Source organism: Dryas octopetala, chromosome 1, assembly GCF_963921425.1.
Source record: "Dryas octopetala chromosome 1, drDryOcto1.1, whole genome shotgun sequence".
Classification (NCBI taxonomy): Eukaryota; Viridiplantae; Streptophyta; class Magnoliopsida; order Rosales; family Rosaceae; genus Dryas; species Dryas octopetala.
This window is the reverse complement of record NC_141366.1, coordinates 5,721,711-5,743,831: the sequence shown is the minus strand read 5'-3', so window position 1 is coordinate 5,743,831 and position 22,121 is coordinate 5,721,711. Positions and strand designations below refer to the sequence as shown.

At 39.3% G+C, this 22,121-nt stretch overlaps 5 protein-coding genes and 1 non-coding gene across 6 annotated transcripts; 3 read left to right on the top strand and 3 right to left on the bottom strand.

Moving 5' to 3' along the window:
- The first annotated feature begins 4,333 nt into the window (after positions 1-4,333).
- DSEL (alpha/beta-Hydrolases superfamily protein) lies at positions 4,334-5,870 on the top strand. Its single transcript, XM_086229849.1, has 2 exons — positions 4,334-4,930; positions 5,247-5,870. Exons 1-2 carry the CDS (start codon positions 4,349-4,351, stop codon positions 5,868-5,870), a joined length of 1,206 nt encoding a protein of 401 aa, XP_086085975.1. The 5' UTR covers positions 4,334-4,348.
- Positions 5,871-6,371: 501 nt separating this feature from the next.
- On the top strand, positions 6,372-6,444 carry TRNAA-AGC (transfer RNA alanine (anticodon AGC)). The gene has a single exon. It is a non-coding gene; the product is annotated as a tRNA-Ala (tRNA).
- Positions 6,445-8,306: 1,862 nt separating this feature from the next.
- On the top strand, positions 8,307-10,419 carry LOC147296925 (uncharacterized). Its single transcript, XM_086229845.1, has 2 exons — positions 8,307-8,626; positions 9,039-10,419. Exons 1-2 carry the CDS (start codon positions 8,307-8,309, stop codon positions 10,417-10,419), a joined length of 1,701 nt encoding a protein of 566 aa, XP_086085971.1.
- Positions 10,420-11,980: 1,561 nt separating this feature from the next.
- Positions 11,981-13,886, bottom strand: LOC147296924 (GDSL-like Lipase/Acylhydrolase superfamily protein). Its single transcript, XM_086228826.1, has 5 exons — positions 13,500-13,886; positions 13,119-13,340; positions 12,867-13,015; positions 12,502-12,778; positions 11,981-12,387 (listed from the first exon to the last, which is right to left on the bottom strand). Exons 1-5 carry the CDS (start codon positions 13,738-13,740, stop codon positions 12,182-12,184), a joined length of 1,095 nt encoding a protein of 364 aa, XP_086084952.1. The 5' UTR covers positions 13,741-13,886; the 3' UTR covers positions 11,981-12,181.
- A 517-nt stretch (positions 13,887-14,403) lies between these two features.
- On the bottom strand, positions 14,404-16,778 carry LOC147296923 (GDSL esterase/lipase At2g27360-like). Its single transcript, XM_086254895.1, has 5 exons — positions 16,325-16,778; positions 15,996-16,226; positions 15,279-15,427; positions 14,914-15,190; positions 14,404-14,796 (listed from the first exon to the last, which is right to left on the bottom strand). Exons 1-5 carry the CDS (start codon positions 16,581-16,583, stop codon positions 14,540-14,542), a joined length of 1,173 nt encoding a protein of 390 aa, XP_086111021.1. The 5' UTR covers positions 16,584-16,778; the 3' UTR covers positions 14,404-14,539.
- Positions 16,779-18,674: 1,896 nt separating this feature from the next.
- On the bottom strand, positions 18,675-21,801 carry LOC147296922 (pyruvate decarboxylase 1). The gene is made up of 6 exons (XM_086248269.1): positions 21,052-21,801; positions 20,212-20,937; positions 19,975-20,063; positions 19,739-19,856; positions 19,238-19,426; positions 18,675-19,093 (listed from the first exon to the last, which is right to left on the bottom strand). The coding sequence occupies exons 1-6, from the start codon at positions 21,523-21,525 to the stop codon at positions 18,923-18,925; spliced, it is 1,767 nt and encodes a 588-aa protein (XP_086104395.1). The 5' UTR covers positions 21,526-21,801; the 3' UTR covers positions 18,675-18,922.
- Positions 21,802-22,121: the final 320 nt, after the last annotated feature.

Genomic DNA, 22,121 nt, shown 5'->3' with positions numbered 1-22,121 from the left:
GAGGGAAAAGCAGAAGGCACCGTTAACGAGGAACGGTCTTCTTTTCTCGGATCCAATTTTTACAAAAATATCAAATCAGGTCAAGAAAAGGAAAAATAAAATATTAAAATTAAGGAAAAGGCAATCCACGCGCGATGGGAGATTTGGTGGGCAATTTTTGAAAATCTGATACGTTAGCGGGGGCGGTTGTAGAAATAGGCGCGTGAGATTAGAGTGGCGGGTAATGTAATTTGCTTTGGGGTTTAGTTGTGGGATAGTGAGAGTGTGATCAAACTGATTTAGAAAGAGTGGGAAGATTTTGGAAACTAGAAAGGTGCTTCTAACGGTCGGCTTGATCAAGTGTTTCTCGCGATATCAGCTCGCGATATCTCCTCACTTGCTTTTGAGTTTTTCAATTTGACGGTTTGATTTGCCGCGTGAAGTCAACATAGGTCTTTGGTTATTCTCTATTTGGTAATGTTACTTGAGGTCCTTTCTCCCTTTTTTTTTTTCTTGGTTGTTCACTTAATCACTTCCTCATTTTACCCTCTTATATTATAATTTTCATTCAATTTTTTCTAATAAATAAATAAGTAAAAAAATGTCCATGTCATAAACGTTGTTAAAGGATTCTAATTGCTTTAACATTACTCAAAGATAGAAGGATTATTGCGTAGGAATCATGAAAGATTGTAGTTCCAAGGATGCCGAAGTCACATCACAGAGATTTAAACTCCAATAGTTCTATAGCCACTAAAAGCTTTTTCAAATTATACTTAATAGTGCATATGATATGGCAAATATGTGAACAATTAGAAATTGTTGGTGCCATGGCAAAAAAAAAAAAAGAAATTGTTGGTGCCAATATTCGGTTAACGAAGATTAAAATCATATAATCACATAAGAATATAAGTAATTTAAGTGATTTATCTTATCGATTTAAATGGGCTACATTTATGATGATAATTTAGTAAGTTCACTGTGTAGAGAAAAAGGTTACAATTACTTTGTAGAGATGCATAGTAAAAGTAAGGAATGTGGTGAATAGTGGAATGAAAGATCATTTGTTAAGTGAGGAGAGGGTCTCTTTTATAGAGAAATAAGGGTAGTCCCTTTTACATTTGGGTCAATGTGGGATAGTGAGGCTTTAGGCCCAGGCACAGAAAGATATAAATTAGATTCATACTGAACTTACATATTTGTTGGGTTTAGGGTTTAGGATGTAGTTAGGGTGATGAAACAATGTCATATTTGTTGAATTTCTTGGTTTTATGGGGTAGTTATTTCAAAGGATTACTCCTTGAATTTACCTGCCTTTTGACTCTTTTCCTCATAACTTTTGTGGTATAGTTACCCCAAAGGATCACATATTGCAAAGAGGCAAAAGGGAAGTTATAAATCAGAATATGGAAGCGCCCTTTCTTTTTGTTTGTTTGTGTAAAATTGGGAACAACTTCATATTTTTATTTTCATTTAACTCTTCATGCTTACTACATTATTTTGTGTATAATTGAAAGAGTGCGCCTTTCTGTCGGGAAGTGGCATGTGTAAGGGGGAGGGACCTCTGTTACAGCTGCTCTGAGGATGACATGAGAATGTATAAAAGGGCTTCTAGCCCTCTCAATCGTCTTGCTTGCTTACCCTTTTTCGTTCAATTGTGGCATTTAGTGTCCATGTGAGTGTGTTAGTCACCTCAACTTTCGCTCTATCACACACACTAGCTGTGCAACTTGGAATTACTCTTGTATCTCTCTATAGTACACCAGCTAGAGTTGCACAGTACGTGGTAAAAAATTGTGAGCTAAACTCAGATGTTCTAACTTGTATGAATGAAAAAAATAAATGCATGGAGCGGTTTCAAGGAAAGAATGAAAGTAATGCAACAAGCCCTATGAATAAGTGCAATGTTGTGTGTACTGTGTAAATGTAATCGATGGAAAGTGGTCCTCCAATGCTGCATATCCTTCAAATTGGGATAACAGTTTCGTGCATATTTCCCAACAACACATTGCAAAGCCAACCAAGCATCGGTTAATGCATGCATGTAGTATGTACATCTTAATTTGGGGGTCCATTAATAATCAGTCCATTCATTTAATATATAATTAATAAACGCGGACAATTAATTGCCTGCATTGTTAATTTTGTAGGGTTTAATTAGGTTATGCCCTATTTATATGGTTGTGAAGGACGTGCGTACATCTTGGTAGACTATTTAAATGGGTACATAAGGTGGATCGTTTATTTAGTCCAACCACAAATCACATGCCACCATCGTGTGGCATTGAATTTGGGGGGGCGGGGGTGAATAATTGAATAGTGAATAGGTGGTACGTACGGCAATATCATAACGATTTGTCCCCCTAGGCTAGCCTGGTTAGGCTCTAGGGAACCACTCCCGTGAACCTGCTATTAATTTGTAGCAGAACCTGGTCACGGACTCTGATGGGACTTTGGTGGTGGTGGTGGTGGGACTTGTTGCCCATTTCTCATGTATATACATGTATGTATGTATGTATACAGGAGAATAAAATCCCTGTAAGATTTGAGTTTGATAGATCATGCACCAAAAAATAAGGACTGATATATTTTGGAAAAGAATAAGGACTGATATGTTGTCCGAACGACTCCATGCCAAATGCAGTGGAGTACAGCCAAACAAGTGGACTGGAAAAGAAAAGACTGTTTATTTAAATAGACCCCTTCTCTATGTACCTTACTGCCTTAGTGCCACTTGAACCTTTTTTAGAGGCCAAAACTTTCATGCCATCTTAATTTTCATCTTGATCATCCTAAAAGAAACTGAAAACCCATGATTAGGCCATGGAGACCAGCTACAGACACCACACTTTATACGTTCAGATTTAACAACCCATAATTTATATTTTAAGATAGAAAAAGTGAACCCGATATATTTAAAAGTAAAAAATGCGTCCGCATTACATACAATATTTGCATGTTAAACTTTATATTTATTCCATGTATATTGAAAAGAAGAAGACCAACTAAAATGAAAACTTATGATTAGTCCATGGAGACCAGCTAAAATGCGGACACTACACATTATACATTTAGATTTAACGATTTATAATTTATATCTTAAGGATTAGAAAAAATGAACCTATCAAATTTAAGAGTCATAAATGCATTACATCAAATGTGGTGTCCTCGTTTTAAACTTTCCCTTTATTCCATGTATGTTGAATAAACATGCCAATTGACAAAAAAAAAAAAAAAAAATTACATGTCAAGGAAGGAAAAATTGAACAAACACAAGTTCTACGTCCAAGAAGACAACGGAAGCCTGCCACTGAGTGACAAATTAGGCCTATGAAAACCGGCCTGTGCCAGTGGGCCTTAAGTGTATAATTTTGGCCCATGCTGCTGATTTTGTTATACATCTACTTAAATGTGAGTATATGTATATGTATATCCTATAATCTGGGTATGGGCACAGTTGCAGGGCCAAGAATCAACTGACACAGTTGTCTTCTTGGACATAGAACTTGTGTTTGTTAAAAGGAAGAAAAAACATACATCTCAATATTCTGGGACATCCACACATTTATTTATTCTTTAAATCATCCAAAATGTATCCAAGATGTACAAGACTTGTCTTCTTCAACTTGCCGGCATCATACTTTCCCAAAACATATATGTTTCCTTTCAGTTAAAGCAAAAGGTCATGATCTCTCTTTTGTTTTCTGTAACCAAAAAATTGACCTCTCCTTTTGTAACGCAAAAAGCTGTTCATACATTTGTTCAAGGCCCATGATGGCATTGCCAAAAGATGCTTAACTACTAGAACAAGGAAGTCTAGGAGACCCAAGTTTTGAACATAAAGTTTCCAACCACCACATTTGAGGAGTTAACTGGTTTTAGTTGTACCTTCCAAGCCAAGAATAGTGGAATCCAACCTCACTTGGACACATATATTGGATTTCATCAGATATGGCAAATGCCCTAGTGTCTAAGGGATGCAATTAATCACATTGCTTGCAGCAATAATATAACAAAATTTTACTCCAAAGAGTCCAAATTTCCCATTCTTGGGTGCCATGCTTTTCTGACTATGAGAGACTACATGACCAATCTCAACCCAAATGGAGATCAAACACTAAATGTCATCATTTTGGCAAAGATTTGAAAAGTGGTATATCCATGGAGTCATCGATTTAAACGTGATGTTTTCTTCCAGTCGTGGTTTAATTTTCACAGGAAGTAAGCCACTAAATTAAGTCATGGTGAATATGATGCATGCCCATATATATCTTTGTTTTAAATTCATTCTAGAATGTTTCAAGGAGTGTATATAAAGAAGACAATAAAACTCTTCATCCTCACAAGGATGTTTGGTCAGAAGAGAAAGATGGATAACATAGCCAAAAAGTGGAGGAACCTAAGCGGCCAAAACAACTGGGAAGGCCTATTGGATCCTCTTGACATTGATCTCCGCCGATACGTAATTCACTACGGCGAAATGGCTCAGGCTACTTATGATGCCTTCAACACAGAGAAGGCATCTAAGTTTGCTGGAAGCTGCAGATATGACAGAAAGAGCTTCTTCTCCAAGGTTGGTTTGGGGAAGGGCAATGCTTTCAAGTACAATGTGACCAAGTTTGTGTATGCAACCTCAGAAATTCAAGTCCCAGAGGCCTTTATCATTAAGTCCTTGTCAAGGGAGGCTTGGAGCAAGGAATCAAATTGGATGGGGTATGTTGCTGTGGCTACAGATGAAGGGAAGGCTGTGTTGGGCAGGAGGGACATTGTGATTGCTTGGAGAGGCACAATACAGTCCTTGGAGTGGGTTAATGACTTCCAATTCAATATGGTTTCTGTAAAACAAATACTTGGGGAGGAAGGTGATCCTAAGGTGCACCAAGGTTGGTACTCCATCTACACTTCAGATGATTCGCGCTCGCCTCTCAACAAAAACAGTGCCAGACACCAAGTAAGTCTTGGATTTAATTATATATATCATTTGTGAAATGAAATTTTTTATGAAAGATTGAATAAATAAGAGCATGATTCTATTGATAGACTGATACCATAACATAACACATTAACACAACACAGATTGTCTAGTAAGAAAAACATTACCACAAAAAAATATCTTTTGTGAGATAGTTTGATATATTTGAATTATTGATCAAGTATAAATATTAGGTTAGATTAACAATTTGACAATTTAACATAGGTCAAACATAACCCATAATATATTCTGAGGTCTTTTTGTTTTGTTTCTTAACTTTTTAAATCTATGCCAGGTTCTTGAGGAGGTTAGGAGACTAGTAGAGCAATACAACGATGAAGAAATTAGCATCACAGTAACAGGGCACAGCTTGGGTGCAGCAATTGCCACACTAAACGCGGTAGACATTGTTGCCAGTGGAATGAACAGGCCAAAAGAGCAGCCAAACAAAGCCTGCCCAGTAACAGCCATTGTATTCGCCAGCCCTCGAGTTGGAGACTCAAACTACCAGAAAGTGTTCTCCAGCTACAAAGACCTTCGAGCTTTGCGGGTTCGCAATGCCTTAGATGTTGTCCCAAACTACCCATTTTTTCTCGGCTACTCCGACGTGGGACAAGAGCTGGCAATCGACACTCGCAAGTCCAAGTACCTCAAGAGTCCTGGAAGTATTTCAAGTTGGCATAACTTGGAGGGGTACCTGCATGGAGTTGCAGGGACACACGGGGATAAAGGAGACTTCAAGTTGGAAGTCAAGCGTGATATAGCGCTGATTAACAAGTCCACAGATGCTTTGAAGGAGGAGTATCTTGTGCCGGTGTCTTGGCGTTGTGAGAAGGACAAGGGTATGGTTCAACACCCAGATGGGTCTTGGAAGTTGATGGACCATGAGGACATTGAGGAGGAGTATTTGCAATCTTGATTTTTCTTTTTTTTGGGGTTGATTATATATAGAAGATTAACTGTTTATGTGATTGGAATTGCATGTTTCTGTCATTAAATGTCACGTACAATTAAATTATTATATGTGATAGTGAGATGTGGCTTTCATGTTATAATATGTATTTTCATTGTCCACTAGCCTTAGAATATGTGGAATATACGGTTTGATATGTATTTACGGCATTGATTTGTGTTTCCATTGTACAATATTAAGGAAGGAAAAGTATGCATGTAGTTTGAGACCCAAATTGGACTCTGTCCCTATATACAAAGTTACAAACCCATGTTTAATTAGGCATATATGGTTAGGAGTAGATTGTTTTCTCCATTAATATGTTCGCAAAGGGCTTTTCAATTAACATTTCGACAAAATCTGCATTTTCTTGAAAAATGGAACTATTTAATTGCACATGAGGTGGCCCAGTGCTGCACTTTGACTTTCACGATATTTATAGTAAAAACCGACGCACTTAACAACAATGGGGATGTAGCTCAGATGGTAGAGCGCTCGCTTAGCATGCGAGAGGTACGGGGATCGATACCCCGCATCTCCACCTTTGTCTTTCTTTTCTTGCGCCAGACCCAACGACATCAAAATTACCGTCGTACAATTTTTTCATTTTTTATTGCTCATAAATTCGTAATTTGAACACCTACCTTGACCGGTTGACTTACGATTTACGAAGGTCCCCACATTAGGCCTTCCACTATGCACCGGATTTTGTGACCCAAAAACCCATTTTGGGCCACAAATGGGTCACAACTCCTCACTACGGGCCGGAATGTGTGACCCAAATGCAAGTGTAACTCAAAGTGTAACCCATATTTGTGCTGGACTGTGACCCAAAATGTGGTGTGACCCAAAATATTTTCAAGCCCACGTGAAGGAGAGAGAAACCGGTTTGGGCTGAAGAGAGAGGTGGGCCCCGCGCCTGACAAAGCTGACGAGCAGCTGCAGCAAGCTGACGCAGGTGTCGGCTGACGCAAGCAAGCTCGGAAGCAGCGCCTGCCTTTCTGCTTGGATGACGCGTGGCTGAAGGAGAGAGAAACCAACGGTCCAGATCTGCCGACCGTTGGTGATCAACGGCTGGTGCGTTTTGGGTTTTTTTTTTTTTTTTTTTTTTTTTAGATGGGCCGGAAATGGTGTAAACGGCTGGGATTAATGGACCGTTGATAATCAACGGTCCAGATCGGCCATATCCTTTTTTTTGATAACAAATATTTAATAAATCATTTAAAATAGATATAATATCCGAAAAATTGCCAAAAAATTTCGAAAAAATTTTAAAAAATTCCCCAAACCCTCCAACAGCTATATTTTCAAGGATGCCTATATATATCACACAACACTCATATGGTTTCATCACAATTTACAACCTTTGTTTACCAAATTTACACAAAAATTTTTTTTCATTGTCATGGCTCCAAGAGGAAGTGCTTGGTTGGTAGCTGAAGATGAAGCCCTAGTGATGGCATACCTAGAGAGGTCTCCCGACGGTTGTCTTGGTGCCCAAATTAGAGCCGCCATGCTTTGGGAACAAATTTATGAAATTTTCAAGCGTAACATGGGGGGTGAAACAATTCGTAAGGTTGGCGGTGTTAAAGCACGATTCAAAGATATTGCGCGTGATTGCAACAAATTTTATGCTTGCTTATTGGAGGCCGAGCGAATGCGTGCAAGCGGTGCAAATGATGCCAATGTGGTAAGTTTTTATGCATTTATATATTTGCATGATTATTTTTTGTTTTATCCAATTATCAAGCATATTTATATATTTGTATAATTATATAATGTTTTGTTTATAAATGAAGCATACTTTGTATAATGGTATTACTATTTTATTGTTTTGTATATGTATCAAACATATTTATATATTTGTATGATTATTTTTGGTTGTGTTTATAAATGTAGCATATTTGTATAATGATATTATTATATTGTATTTTCACTATTTTGTTTATCTATCAAGCATATTTATATATTTGTATGATTATGGTTTTTGTTTTGTTTATAAATGTAGCAAATTTACTATTTATTTAAGTTATGTTTGCATTTCCACAAGAAAATTTATATATTTTAATTTTTATTCTATTATTGTAGTTTACGCAAGCACTTGAAGGCTTTCGAAACAAGACTGGATTCAAGTTTCCATGGGTGCACATTTGGGAAAAAATAAAGGAAAGTGCAAAGTATGCTGCCGTTCATGCTCCTGTTCGGGTTAGTGATTCAGAGACCCCCGCCACCGACGATGCCGACACTCCCGCCGATGATGATCCCGAGGAGACCGATCCAGTCATACCACTTGGCGAGGACGAAAACCCACCACCATTCCAACCATGCGGATCCTCGCGGCCAAGGCCACCAGGGAGAAACCATGCAAAACGGGCCAAGGCAGCCGAGCCCGTCCAAACTCATATGGTTGAGGCAGTAGATCATTATAATGAAAATTCAAGGATTTTCATACAAACGAGAGTTGACAGAGAGCGTGCAAGGAGTGAAAGAGACGCCGCAAAGGAGGCAAGAGAAAGGATGAGGATCGAGAGGCAGCTAGAATGGGAAGAACAAAATATTATGGGCCAAGACCTCTCCAAAATGAATGATGGGCAACGGATGTATTGGGAGCAAAAGATGGCTGAAGTCATTGCAAGGAGGCAAATGCGTGCTAACCACCATTCGGAGTCCACTCCATCTGGATACTACCCGGATCTTTCCAACCTCACTCACTCAAACCAGGGGTACCCGCCTAATAATTAGAATTAGACCTTGCTCTTTAATTGTGTTTTTTAGTTTGAATGTTAATCTTGTTTTAAATTATGTTTGCTCTTTAATTGTATCCTTTAATTTGAACGTCAATCTTGTTTTAAGTCATGGTTTGCTATTTATTCAATTAATGTTTGCATTTCCACCCAACATTGGATTCTCCCTTATTAACCACAGACTGATGCATGCTTTACAGTAGATAAGACTGATGCATGCTTTACAGTAGATAAGACTGATGCATGCTTTGCAGTAGATAAGACTGATGCATGAAATGACTACACCATCATAAAGCAAATGAATGTGGACCATTCATTCCTTATCTCAAATGCAAGTGGTTTCAGTATAAATACCACTATACTTACCATGTTACACTCAATCTTATTTCAGGATCATTTCTCATTCCATAAACACCCAAATGAATACTTTGTATGTGTATTCATCCTCCTCCTCTTCTTCGGACTCTGATGCTGAATGGGATAGGGAAGAGGATGGAAGGGAGATGGTGGGTAAGTTGATTGTGTCAATGGGTCATACCGTCGTCGCCGGTACACCAAGGCATGGCGGTACATCTTCAAATCGCCGGTACACACACCGGAATCGAGAAGCCGCCCACGAACGTCTCATGGACAACTACTTCATCCCCTCGCCAATCGAGGACACCGTGACTTTCCGCAGGCGATACCGCATGCACCAACCGCTATTCAATAGAATTCTCGAAGCGGTCTGCCTCCAGGATGAGTATTTCCGGCCAACAGTTGATGCCGTCGGTAGAGTGGGTTGCACACCTCACCAAAAGGTGACTGCAGCACTGCGGGTGATGGCATATGGCATTCCATATGATTTGGTCTCAGAGTCAATGACCATTAGCCAAACCACCATACGACAATCATTCTTGAAGTTCGTGAGAGCCATCACTGACGTCTTCGGACCAGAGTATCTCCGGAGGCCTACTCCGGCCGATTTGAGGAAACTTTTGCGAAAGGGGAGCCGTAGAGGATTTCCAGGTATGATTGGTAGCTTGGATTGCATGCATTGGGTATGGCAAAATTGCCCAATGGCCGAGCAAGCTGTGTACCGTGGGCATTATCGTGTCCCAACAGTTATCCTTGAAGCCGTTGCTGGGTACGACACGTGGATATGGCATGCAAATTTTGGTATACCTGGGTCGAATAATGATATCAATGTGCTGGACTGTTCTCATCTCTTTGATGATATGATTTCCGGCCGAAACCACAGGGTGAAATTCACTGTGAATGGGATAGACTACACCATTCCATACTTTCTTGCAGATGGGATCTACCCTCAATGGTCAACTCTTATCACTACATTGCACAGTCCCGTTCTTCCCCACCATAAGTTGTTTGCCGCTCGACAGGAGGGATACAGGAAGGATGTGGAGAGGGCGTTCGGAATTTTAAAAGCCCGGTGGCAGATTATAAAACGACCTGCTCGTTATTGGCGTCCGATTGAGCTTGGGTATATCATGAAGGCGTGCATAATATTGCACAATATGATCGTGGAGGATGAGCGCCCTGAGGATGACGGTAGGGATGACCCAATAGACCCAGAAGCGAGCACTAGAAGGGCAGAAGCTGAATACGAAGGTGTAGAACCATGTCCGACCGGTGCCGCTCCATCATCATTACCTGAGATGAATGTTCGTCGGAATTTGCTTAGGGACCGAAATGTCAACGAATCCCTAAAAACTAATTTGATTGAGCACATCTGGATCCGAGAGGGGAACCCACCACTTGCCCCAACATATTGACGACCTGGATCATGGTTCGTCCATATTGTTCTCATTATGATTTGTTAGGTTAATCTTCGCAGTTGATCCTGAAGTTTGTTATTTGTCTTTGTATTTGCCGTTTAAGTGTGTTTGTGTTTGTCAGTTGCAGTTTCTGAAATGAAATAAAGGCATTGATTTCTCTTACCTGACATGACATGACACAACCATCACATATAGCAAAATAATTCACTGAACCAATGACAAGACTATACACTGACTCCACACTCCATCACATGCATAACACTGTTGCTTCACATGTGAGATTCGAGTATTAAATTATCCATCAGGGAATCCAATGGGCAAGTTATGCACATTTTTTCCCTATAAATACCAAGGTTTAACTATAAGGCCAACACATCCACATAACTATCATTTAGAAATGGCTTCCTCTTCCAAGCAAAGTGTCGGTGAGAGCTCCAAGCAAGGCGTTGGTGAGATCTCCAAGCAAGGCACCGGTGAGATCTCCAAACAACAGTGCGATCAAAGCTTCTGTAAGTGCCTTCCTAACTGTGCTGCACCATTGTGCGATTATTGTTTAATGATGGAGCGTGCAAAAGAACCAGACTGGAGGTGCTGCAAGTGTTCGGATGATATTTTGGTCCCTTTGTGTGCATTTTGCAAGAGATTGGAGCTCAACGATCTAGCCAACCACCCAAATCTTCGCCACCAATGGTTGAACCACCTGCCAGAGCCCAAACCACCCGTGCCATGCACATGCGGGAAGAACCCTCCGATTCAACCATGTGATGAGTGTGAAACCGAACAGAAGATCACAGATTGGTATAATTACGTGGGTGTCAATTCTTCATCATCGGACTCCGAATAAGAAGTTCGATTCATTTTCTGTCATGTCGAATGCAGTTGTTGTTGTTGTTTTTTCTTTAAATCATCGTATTGTTCTTGTTTGTCGTTTTAGTGATCATGTTGTACTTGTTATTCTTTTAAATCATCGTGTTGTTTTTCTTGTTTGTGGTTGTTGAAGTCCCGATGTTGTAAGGCTTATGTTGTCTAATTTATGAAATTTTCTTATTTTAAATATATTCAATATTGACCTTATTTTAAAGATCTCATTAAAATAAGATCACTACAATCATTTTTATTATACTTTAAATTTAAAATTATCAATTAAATATCACTTAATCAATATTAGGCATATTTTAAATATGTATAAAACACTGTGACCCAAAATGGGTCACAGCACCATAAATGGGAGATTTGGGTCACAGCACTATTTGTGACCCAAAATGGGTTTTGGGTCACAAAAAATGGCTTTACCATAGTGGAAGGCCTTATTAAAAACTGAAACTTGAAAATATCATATATATTTTTTATATCAGTAAGATTTTATATTATTTAATCCTGCCAATCATAAGATCGACCTTTTATGAATTGATGTTTAAAATAATTATTAAGTTCGGGTAGCTATGTTTTCTCTTACATTTTTTTTTTTTCGGATTCATAAGAAACAAATTTTTGTGTGTTTTTCCTTCTAAGTTTACAATAAAATTATCACATACATCCCAGCACTTGACTATTATGATACGCCTGCAAATTAATTACTTCTAATAAAACTACAGAGGAAACAATAATTGCAGCAAGGAATGAAGTTGAAGCTTACACATTAATGTTCAACACTGTAAATAAAGCAATGAAATTGAACTCCATACATGCAGAAAACACAGACTTAATTTATTTATTTGTATTCGCTGGGAGCTGACAGAGTGATTAAGTGATCATCTAGCTAGAGGGGTGTGGTAAAACGGCCATGAATCAAACCCTTGGCAATGTAGCCATAAGCTGCATCAGTTAAGTGAATTCCATCCCAGTTTGCATACGTGGATGGATCTTTGCATGCTTTTGAACCAATGTGTCCACACCTTGCTGAGTTATTGAAATTGTACGGTCCTCCCCCTCCGCAACAAGCCGTTAGAGTCCCACTATTAAATCCTGCACATGTATAAATTTGGATTTCACATTCAATTAAAAATCAACTTAATCAATAATTCAGATTCAAATAAAATAGGAATAAACCAAGGACGTAAAACTTAAACTTAAACGGACCATAATGTTGAGGAGCATGGTAAAAAGGCATGGCTGCACCATAGTAGTCAGCATACATTATCCTTGCATGTGGGTATTTTTGTCTGAGTGCCCCCAAGGCACGTTTGAGCTCACTGTTATGGTACTTGGAGAAAGCATTGAACGCCTTCAAACACCCATTTCGTTTATCATAATAAGCTTTGTTGGGGCTCCCAAACAAAGTCAGGTACACGGCTGAGCACCCAATTGGCAGATTTCCAGGCACCAACAGCTCCACCGCACCTTCTTCTATCAATGCCTATAACCATCAACAATTAATGAATGTGACAAATTTTTTTTTTTTGTACTAGCTGTGTTGTTGAGGGCATTGAATGTATATAACGTACACTGGTGGCCTTAGAAATTGCCTCAACAACAAGTGGTACTGAAGCTTTGAGCTCTTTAATGTTCCCACCCACAAAAAAGGCATAATTGTAATCGTTTCCACCTATCTCCCCCACCAGAAACAGAGCCTTTTTGAAGTAGTTGTCACACTCTGCGTGTGAAACAACAATTAATTAAGAAAAAAAAAATCTAATTAAGAATTAACTCTCAACCCCCAAATTAATATTAAACCATTGAATGAATCATGGTCCCACCTTGTTTGGTGTTGCAGAGTGAGGGCTTAAGCTTCTTGAACCAACCAAGCTGAGTGCTCAAGGAATCGTTTGTCCACAAAATGTGTCCAATTTGTCTTTGGTAGAAGAATTCTGGGTCAAGTGCAGTGGCTCCAGCAACAGCAAAGTTCACTCCATGGTGAAAATTTTGGCCTTTGTTTAGTGCTAGATAGGGTGGCAAATGCGGCAACCCAAATGCCTCAGCTACATGAATAATATTGTCAAATACTCAAATTTTATCATAATATAGTACGTGCATGCGAGGTAGCTAGGAATCACAATCTTTAGATGAAATGAGTAAAAACAAGTGTAGCAGAGAATCTAAATGGTATTAGTATAACATTATAACTGATGTATGTGTACCGATGAAATCGATGATAAGGCGTCCGTCGGAGCAGCGCCCAGTTGCGTGTTGAAAAAAGGTCTCTCCATAAGGGAAGTTTCCGATGACCGGAAATGCAAGGGCACCGGAGAGAAGAAAATTTCCAGTGTCACCGAGGGAGTCACCGAAGTTAAATACTGCTTGGTATGGTTGAAGACTTGATGACACTGATCTGCTCAAACTCAGGCATATAAAAGAGGCTAGGAGGATTAACATCTTCATGTCGTTGCAATGTTATAGGTGAAGATGGAGAGATGGGTGGCAAATTAATAATGTTGCCAATCCGAGAAAAACTAAATATATATAAGCCTTTTCCTTTGAGGTATACCTATTTCACAAGTTCTGGTTACACAAGTAATTAATAAGGACTCTATCAACCTTATAGTTTTGAGTTGTGGCCAAAATTCTAGCACATGAAATTTCAATTCGTAAGTTTTCTACCGATCCTTTCATTATTTTCTAACATTTTCTAACATGGTTTAGCTTTATTAGGCCATTTCATGCACGACTAAAATGCTGGGCATTGATGAGACAAGCTCAGCCTGTCGATCCCGAATATCTGTTTGGGCTTTGGGTTTCTTCATTGTACTGAGCCCAGTTCACTTTTGGGCCGGTTAAAATTGGGGTTTCTATTGTAATTGTTTGTCTGTTACTCGGAGAATGAAGGCCTTCGGCCTTTTTCATTGTTCTTTTCATGCTAATCGAGCTTGCAATAGTCATCTTTTAACTTTTAAGCCGAATATGCTGTTCTGCACAAAATGGATTGGCATGCCTTCATTATGTATGCCTGTAATGTTGTGACCAATTGGTTGCCATGCATGCCTCCAAAAACAAAACATTTTTTTATTCTTATTTGAACAAAACAAAAGATTAGAGGTGCAGCAGGTGCCTCATTTTCTGATTATGTTAATTAATTTCATAATTTGAAGGCACCTGCAAAAATAAATAAATCCCAAGGAACCAATTTGCACAAAAAGCAAACATTGTTTAGAGTAGTTGTTGGAACATATCCACATGAAGATCAAAGCTCAAGATCATTGGATGATCTGTCATATAAACACAAGGTACTAATGGAAGGAATGGTGTAATTTTCTTTTAATAAACCCTTGGCTATCCACCTATATGCTGCTTCAGTAGAGTGTATACCATCCCAGCTGATAAATTGTGCAGGGTTGTCACAAGCACTTGCCTCTGGAGACCCACATTTTGCTGATGAGTTGTAATTGTATGGTCCTCCTCCTCCACAACATGATTTGGTACGAGTTTCCCCACTAAATCCTGCAATATATATATTGACATGCATCAATCGAATAGCTCATTAAATATCAAACAGGTTGAACCAAAAAAAAGTGTAAAATAGGTAGATAGAAATGGGAAGGGAGTTGAATTAATTACCAAACTGATCCGGACAATGATATAAATCCATCATAGCGTTGTAGTAATCTGCATAAATGATATTGACATGAGGATGAAGCTTTCGAATCTGACTGAGTTCTATCTGAAGCTGCTCATTGTGATATTCAGCAAACTTGTTTAACCAGTTTAAACAGCCAGTTGCAGGGTCATATTGGTTCTTATCTGAGGTCTCATATTTTGTTAGATAAACAGGAAGGCAACCTATTGGAAGGTTGCCAGGTACCAAAAGTGTAGTTGCCCCAAGCTCAATTAACTCCTGCAGATCAGCAATGCATTCATAAAAAATTAGAGAAGCCTTGTTGTAGACTTGTATCAACTATGATTCCAACTTTTTAGACTCTTACTTTGATGGTTGAAGCAATTACTTCTATCACGAATGGTACATATGTTTGAACCTCCTCAATGCTTTTTCCCATAAACAATGGATCGTTGTAATCATTGCCTCCAATCTCTCCCATAAGAATTAGAGATCTGGAAAGGACTTTATTGCAGTCTGTAAATCAAGAATCAATTAAAAACTGATCGCTTATCCAAGATAAAAAGGAAAAAAAGAAAATTAGAAATCATATGCAAATATTTGCTGCTTCAGTTCCCTTTAAAATAATACTGAACTATTTCTATGATTTTCTGCCCCATGCAAGATATATGTTGCATAGATGTTTTTGGCCCATCACAAAGTAGCTAGGGGCAAACCAATAAGCTATTGGTTTAGTGTTTCCTCCTCCAGATATAATAGATAAAAAAAAGGGAAAAAAATGTGTCTTTTGGTCTGACATGTAGCCCAAGAGAAAAAAAGAAAAGAGAAGCATGACACTCGATAACACTCTTACTAATGTAATTTGTATGTTGATATGGCCCATTCCTCTTTGATATATACATGTCAACCAAGTCCAATACTTAAAGCTGGGAAGCCAACTACCCCCTTGAGTCAACTTTTTTAGATTTACCATATATATGGTCTTTATTTATTTATGGTGCATTGGTTGGTTTGAAAAAGACTAGCCAACCACTTGCTTTAAATAATTTAAAATAAAAAAGGGAAAAAAAAATTGCGAACTTACTTGGAGTTGTGTTGTTGCATAAAGATGACAGCATTTCCTTAAAGCAGTCCAATTGAGTTGTGAGAGAGCTGTTTGTATAATCATTATGATCTCCCATTGCTTCGAGAAAGGCCGCGTCAAGCGCCGTGGCTCCTACCACCGCAAAATTCACACCCCCTTGGAAATTTTGGACAGTCTGGTTGTTCTTAATTTCAAGATAAGGTCGTACTGGTGGAAGTCCAAGAGATTCAGCTGCAATAAAAAAACATGAAGGGAAAGACTTAAATGAGAAGCTAAAAAAATCAGATATATATATATATATGTATGTAAGGTGTGGATGGATGGGGTACCAATGAAATCTATGATTAAACGACCATCGGAGCATCGTCCGGTGGGGTGATGAAAGTAGGTCTCTCCATATGGAGGGAAGGAGAAGTGGAGAGGTTTGTCGTGGGAGCTGATGTATAAGTTGCCAGTATCAGTAATTGAATCGCCAAAGCTCAAGATGGAACTGTAGCACCCAACCGCATGTGGGATCAACAAGGTTGATATCAGGAGCAGGAGGAGCAGGAGGAGGTGGATCAAATATGGTGGAAAAGAAAAACCCATCTCTCTCTCTCTCTCTCTCTCTCTCTCTCTCTCTCTGCTTTTTAACTCATATGCACATGCACATACTTTGTCAAAAGTTTATATAATGATGTATATGCACATGGTTCGATCCACATATAGACATATAGTATATTTGTGTAAAATTATTAATGATATAGCGCGTGTTTCATGCATGAAATATGATATTTGTTACGTGCAGAGGTGTTGGATTGGAAATTCTAATTACGACCAAAATATTTCCCAAAGTTTCTAAACACTTTTTTTCTGGTATCTTACATGATTCTTCTAAAATCATCATATGTATATTTCGAATTTTCGACAATGCGACACTAATTGATCAAAAGTCAAATCTTCCATAAGTATATGGTTTCTCTAAAATCATCATATGAATTTTCCAAATCCTCCCACCATGTCTAACACTAAATCTTCAAAAGCAGCCATAAATATCAATGAAAAATCCCAACTGCAAATTCAAATACTTATTGCAACAACAACAAACACGTAGTGCCCACATTTATTAATGAGATATTTCGAGCTAGTCAACCAATAGCTTAGTGGAACAAAAATGCCATGGTTCCCAACATAAAGAAGGGTTACAAATCTCAAAAACATTATATAATTCTTCAGGTTAACTTTCCTCGGCAAACTTTATTCCCTTCTGTATAGAGGCTTAAAGATCTCTTGCAGAATACAAACAAACGTATTACAGCTCCATCCAAAATGCAACCTCCATGTAATTTGAGTCTACATCTCATAGAAGATAGATCTCATCTTACCAGATATTACTTGCTTGCGGATCAATACTATTTACCTTATAAGACAAGTAACACAAACACACATGACAATCCCGGATGGCCGGAAAGGTTGAGCTGGCTATGCTCTTGAGAATGAGACGGGGATTCTGAGCGCATAGAAACAGAGAAATGAATCGCCGGAAAACATGTCATGGACCTTCTACACTAATCAAATTATTTGCAAACAACACAACCAAAGCCTTTTCACCTAAAACTGTCCAAGTTGTGAAATTCAAATTTCCTCAAGAAACTAACATAAGAGCCTTGCAAACTTACGCCATTGATAGAGTTGCAGATCCTTTCCCAGCCTTCGCTTCAACAACCTCTGTCCCTCGATGGCTCCATCTTGTGTTCTCTTAGTAAGAGCTTCAATCACTTCATCTGACAAATTATTAGAATTTGGTGAGGCCTATTCACATTATTCATTAAAAAAAAATCCAGCCGGGTATCGATTCAAAACCACTGAATCAGTCAACTAACTTGAGTCACAGAAAGATTCTTAATTAATTTCTAACAAAACAAAAGAAGATATTCCAGCATGACCACCAACCACTGGAACATTAACCTCTGCAATTTACAACATGATAAAATAAACGCATTAAAAATATTATACAGAAAAATGGGGTGGGAACAAAAAAAATAGTAAATTTTCTTCTTTTGTCACACTGGCAGGTCGCTCAACGTCGCCAAGATTAGAAACTTTGTTAATAGACAAATACAACAGGGAAGCCATTTCCCATTTGTTCAAGTTTGAAATGCTGTTTCGTCAGTTGTCTAAGAGTTTTCTCAGCAACCAAACAGCTATGAAAAGTCTAAGATAAGAAGGGTACCGTACCATCTGTGGGAACGTTAGCTTTGCCTGCATATAAAGTCTTAGCCCTGACGATATCAAGCGTGGTCACCCCAAACAACTTGAGTTTCATGAGGAGGGACAGAGGCTGACCTATGCCTCCTGCGGCTCCTAATATGACCACCTTGCGCTGCGGCTGAGATTGATCAGGGTCCGATGATGAGTGTGATTGACAGCCTGGATGTACGATGGGCAGCCGCTGATTGATGCACTTCTTCTCAGAGCGGACCTCAACACGGTGCCACTCATTTTGCCGGTTCACTGAATACTGATAACTGAGGGTGGAAGTAATTGTTTTTTTTTTTTTTTTTAATTTTTGATGGTTTTTTTTTTTCAAAACATTATTTTTTTTTTTACTAATCAACAACTTTCGAGCTAATGTAGCAATACAAATTCATAGACTGCATTTGAACTACCTTAAATGGAATGCACATAGACTCCATCAAATATTTCAAACTCGTCCATATTCTATATATAGCTCTTGGGTATATATACAGCAAGCAAAATCACATTACATTGTTACAACAGAGAGGACAATGTAGCCACTGGATGCAAATCCACCTTTTACTCTTTCCATTTCTCTTATTTCTAGTTGTCTTTATTACACATTATGTCTTCTCAGGTTGTACTTTGGAGCTTTACAACGCCTTACAATTTCAGATCTTCCAGTTTTGACTTCTTTCAATTCCAATCTACTACTGAGGATTTGGAGGTCGGCTGTTAGCTGCTGAAACTCGGGATCCCCATTCCAGCAGCTCTTTACTGGTGTCATCCTTGTGCACAAAAATTTCAATAAAGCATAGACTATCCTTGTGCTCCCCTGTTGCTTTCGCAATTGCTTCTGTTAATTCCTCCTCTGTTCGTACCTGTATTTACATGAACATCATACTTTTATACGACAAATATAAACCAACAATGGCCTCATCCTGCTTATCTAAAGTGAATAAGAATCATTATGCCCCATGTCTGATTAACCATAAAGATTTGAAAGTTGTTTCTTTTATGCTAACCTTGGTAGTCCAGCATTTGCCTTCACCATTGTGGATGGCATCAACAAGACCAGTGTAATCCCAGTTCTTAATCACATTGTATGGACCGTCATGAATCTCTACTTCGATTGTATAGCCACCATTGTTGATGAGAAAAATGATGCTGTTTTGTCCACATCGGATCATTGTCGAAATGTCCTGGGCAGTTACCTGAAAGGAAATACTATTTACCGACCATATGCCAATCTCTAGAACATCATGTATCTCAAGAAAAAGTGGAACTTTTTAGTGGCAAGAAACTCTACCCAACCAAACCTTGGTCCCTACAAACTATAATAGCCAACCAACACTAGCTTCTATTATTGGTTTAAATAACTAAGAAAAAATTGTGTTGTAACAGAACTCGTGCTACCCTTATCAATCTTATCATTTGTTTTTTTTTTTTCCTATACAATTTTCCCGTATTTTGTTTACTGTTGGATTGCAGTTCTATGGTGTTCTTTTTAATCTATTATAACTCACCTGGAAACTCCCATCACCAATGCAAGCAATTACACGTTTATCTTTGGCACCCTGAGCGTAGCCAAGAGTGGCACCCACTGACCATCCAATAGATCCATATTGCATCTGGAATTCATACCTGAATCAAAATGATATAACTGGTTGGCAGCCTGTTGCTTAATATACATAGTTATATAGGGGTGAACTCAAGAACTATATGACTGAATTGTCTGAGGGAAAGGGAAAGCACGGCTTACCCACAATTCTCAGGGAGGCGGAGCTTCTGACAATTGAACCACGAGTCTCCAGTTTCAGCAATTATGGCAGTGTCTCCACTGACAATCCCCTGTTAACAAGTCCAATAAATAAGTTAAAAATTAGAAAACTCAATACAAGAACCACAAACAGAACATGAAAGCACATGTGTGTCGTAGACAAAGAGAAAGTAACCATGAAGGCATGAACCAAAATACAAGAAAGCACATTGCTTCTACCTGAATGTGCTTAAAGAGAATATTGACTCTTAGAGGCTCATCTTTCTCATTCTTTAGAGGGATCCCTGGGGGGATGAAGATTCGACGGTAATTCTCCACAGCAGTACTGTTTTTCTTGAGCTTCTTGGCCAATGCACTCAAAAAATCAGCCATGAAAACCCAGCCAAAGGATGGACCATTGCCAATGGTCACGCGATTAGGCTGCACAATGATTGCCTTTTCCTTCTGAATCAGCAAGGAGTACCCAACAGAACTATAATCATTGAAAATGGGACCAACGAAAACATAAGCATCTGCAGACTCCACAATCTCTCCACAAAAGCTTGTACTCACAGCACCCCAATACGTCCCAATGAAATGTGGGTGGTGCTCCGGCACCAAACCCTTACCCGAGGGCATAACAGCTATTGGGTACCCACTAGCATCTGCAAGCTCCACAAAGGCCTGCTGTGCCTTTGCTACTCTCAGCTTTGGTCCACCTACAATGACAGGCTTCACAGCCTTGTTCAAGAAAGCAGCCGTTGCTTCCACTGCTGCCTCCAACCCCAATTGATTGCTTACTTTTGGAGCAAGAAAGAAAGGAACAGGGTCTCTACCAAATGTGGGATGAGAAATTCCAGGCAAATTACAACTTATGCTTATATAAACCGGCTTGCTTTCTTTCAATGCTGTTGAAATCGCTGTGTCAAGCAGCTCATGAGCATCCTCCAAATTGTTCACCACTGCCTAAAACCACAATTACACCAACAACACCCAATTCAACAAATTTGGAAACAAAAAAAAAACAAAAACATAAAAACAAGTTCACAACTATACACCAACACCCAATTCAACAATTACCTGATGGCAGGTGACAGCTTGGAAGCACCTAAGCTCCTGACTGAAATCGGGCAACCCGATCGTGTGGTGGAGGATCCGGCTCGTCCCGTAATCGTTCGAGTTGGGCCCACCGACTATGCAAATCACAGGCAAGTTTTCACTGTACGCGCCGGCGATCGCGTTCAGGACGCTGAGGCCGCCCACAGTGAACGTGACGACGCAGGCGCCGACGCCCCTGGCTCGAGCGTAGCCGTCGGCGGCGTAGCCAGCGTTGAGTTCATTGCAGCAGCCGACGAGGTTGAGTTCGGGCTCGGCGACCAGGTGGTCCAGGAGGGCTAGGTTGAAGTCGCCGGGGACGGAGAAGACGTCCCTGACGCCGACCTCGACTAGGCGGCGAGCCAGGTGTCGGCCAAGCGTGCCGCTGCAGGCGGCGGTGGGTATGATCGGCAGCCGAGCCGTGGTGGGCGGCGAGATGACGTGATTAGCAGCTTCCATGTAGAATTGTTGAAAGAAAGAATAGGAACGATGGTTGGAAGTTTTGATAAGAGTGTTTGATTAATTGTGGGTTTTTAGGGAGGTTTTGGTGGTGTTTATATGCACACACTCTAAAGTCTAAATCTTTGGGTTAGTGTGAGTGGGTTTTGGAAACTGTGGGTGTGTAAGGACTGAAAAAAAGGTACTAATTCTTATTGGCTTTTTTAATGTTCATTTAATATTTCTATTAGTTGCGTTTTGAGGGGCTCTGGTTTTAGGCTGTGGGTTTGATTATTCTAATCACAAAGGTAGGAATCTTTGGATTGTTTGGATTGTGACTTGGGACTTTGGGAGGGGGGGGGGGGGGAATTCGATTACCAAAGCAGAACACTGTTTGGGAAACCAGAAAACCAAAGCTGATTACTGCTTTTCACTTTGAATTCTTTACGTCTTTGCTTTTGGTTTACTGTTTGCTCCTTTCCGGTTGCCAAAAATACGTGTTTTGACCTTTCTCATCCGTTGCATTTTAGGGCTAATTGGTATTTTTAAAAAGGAATGGCAAATTCTTATTTCTAATACACCAAAATATATGATATTATTAAGTGAATAGAGTTTAG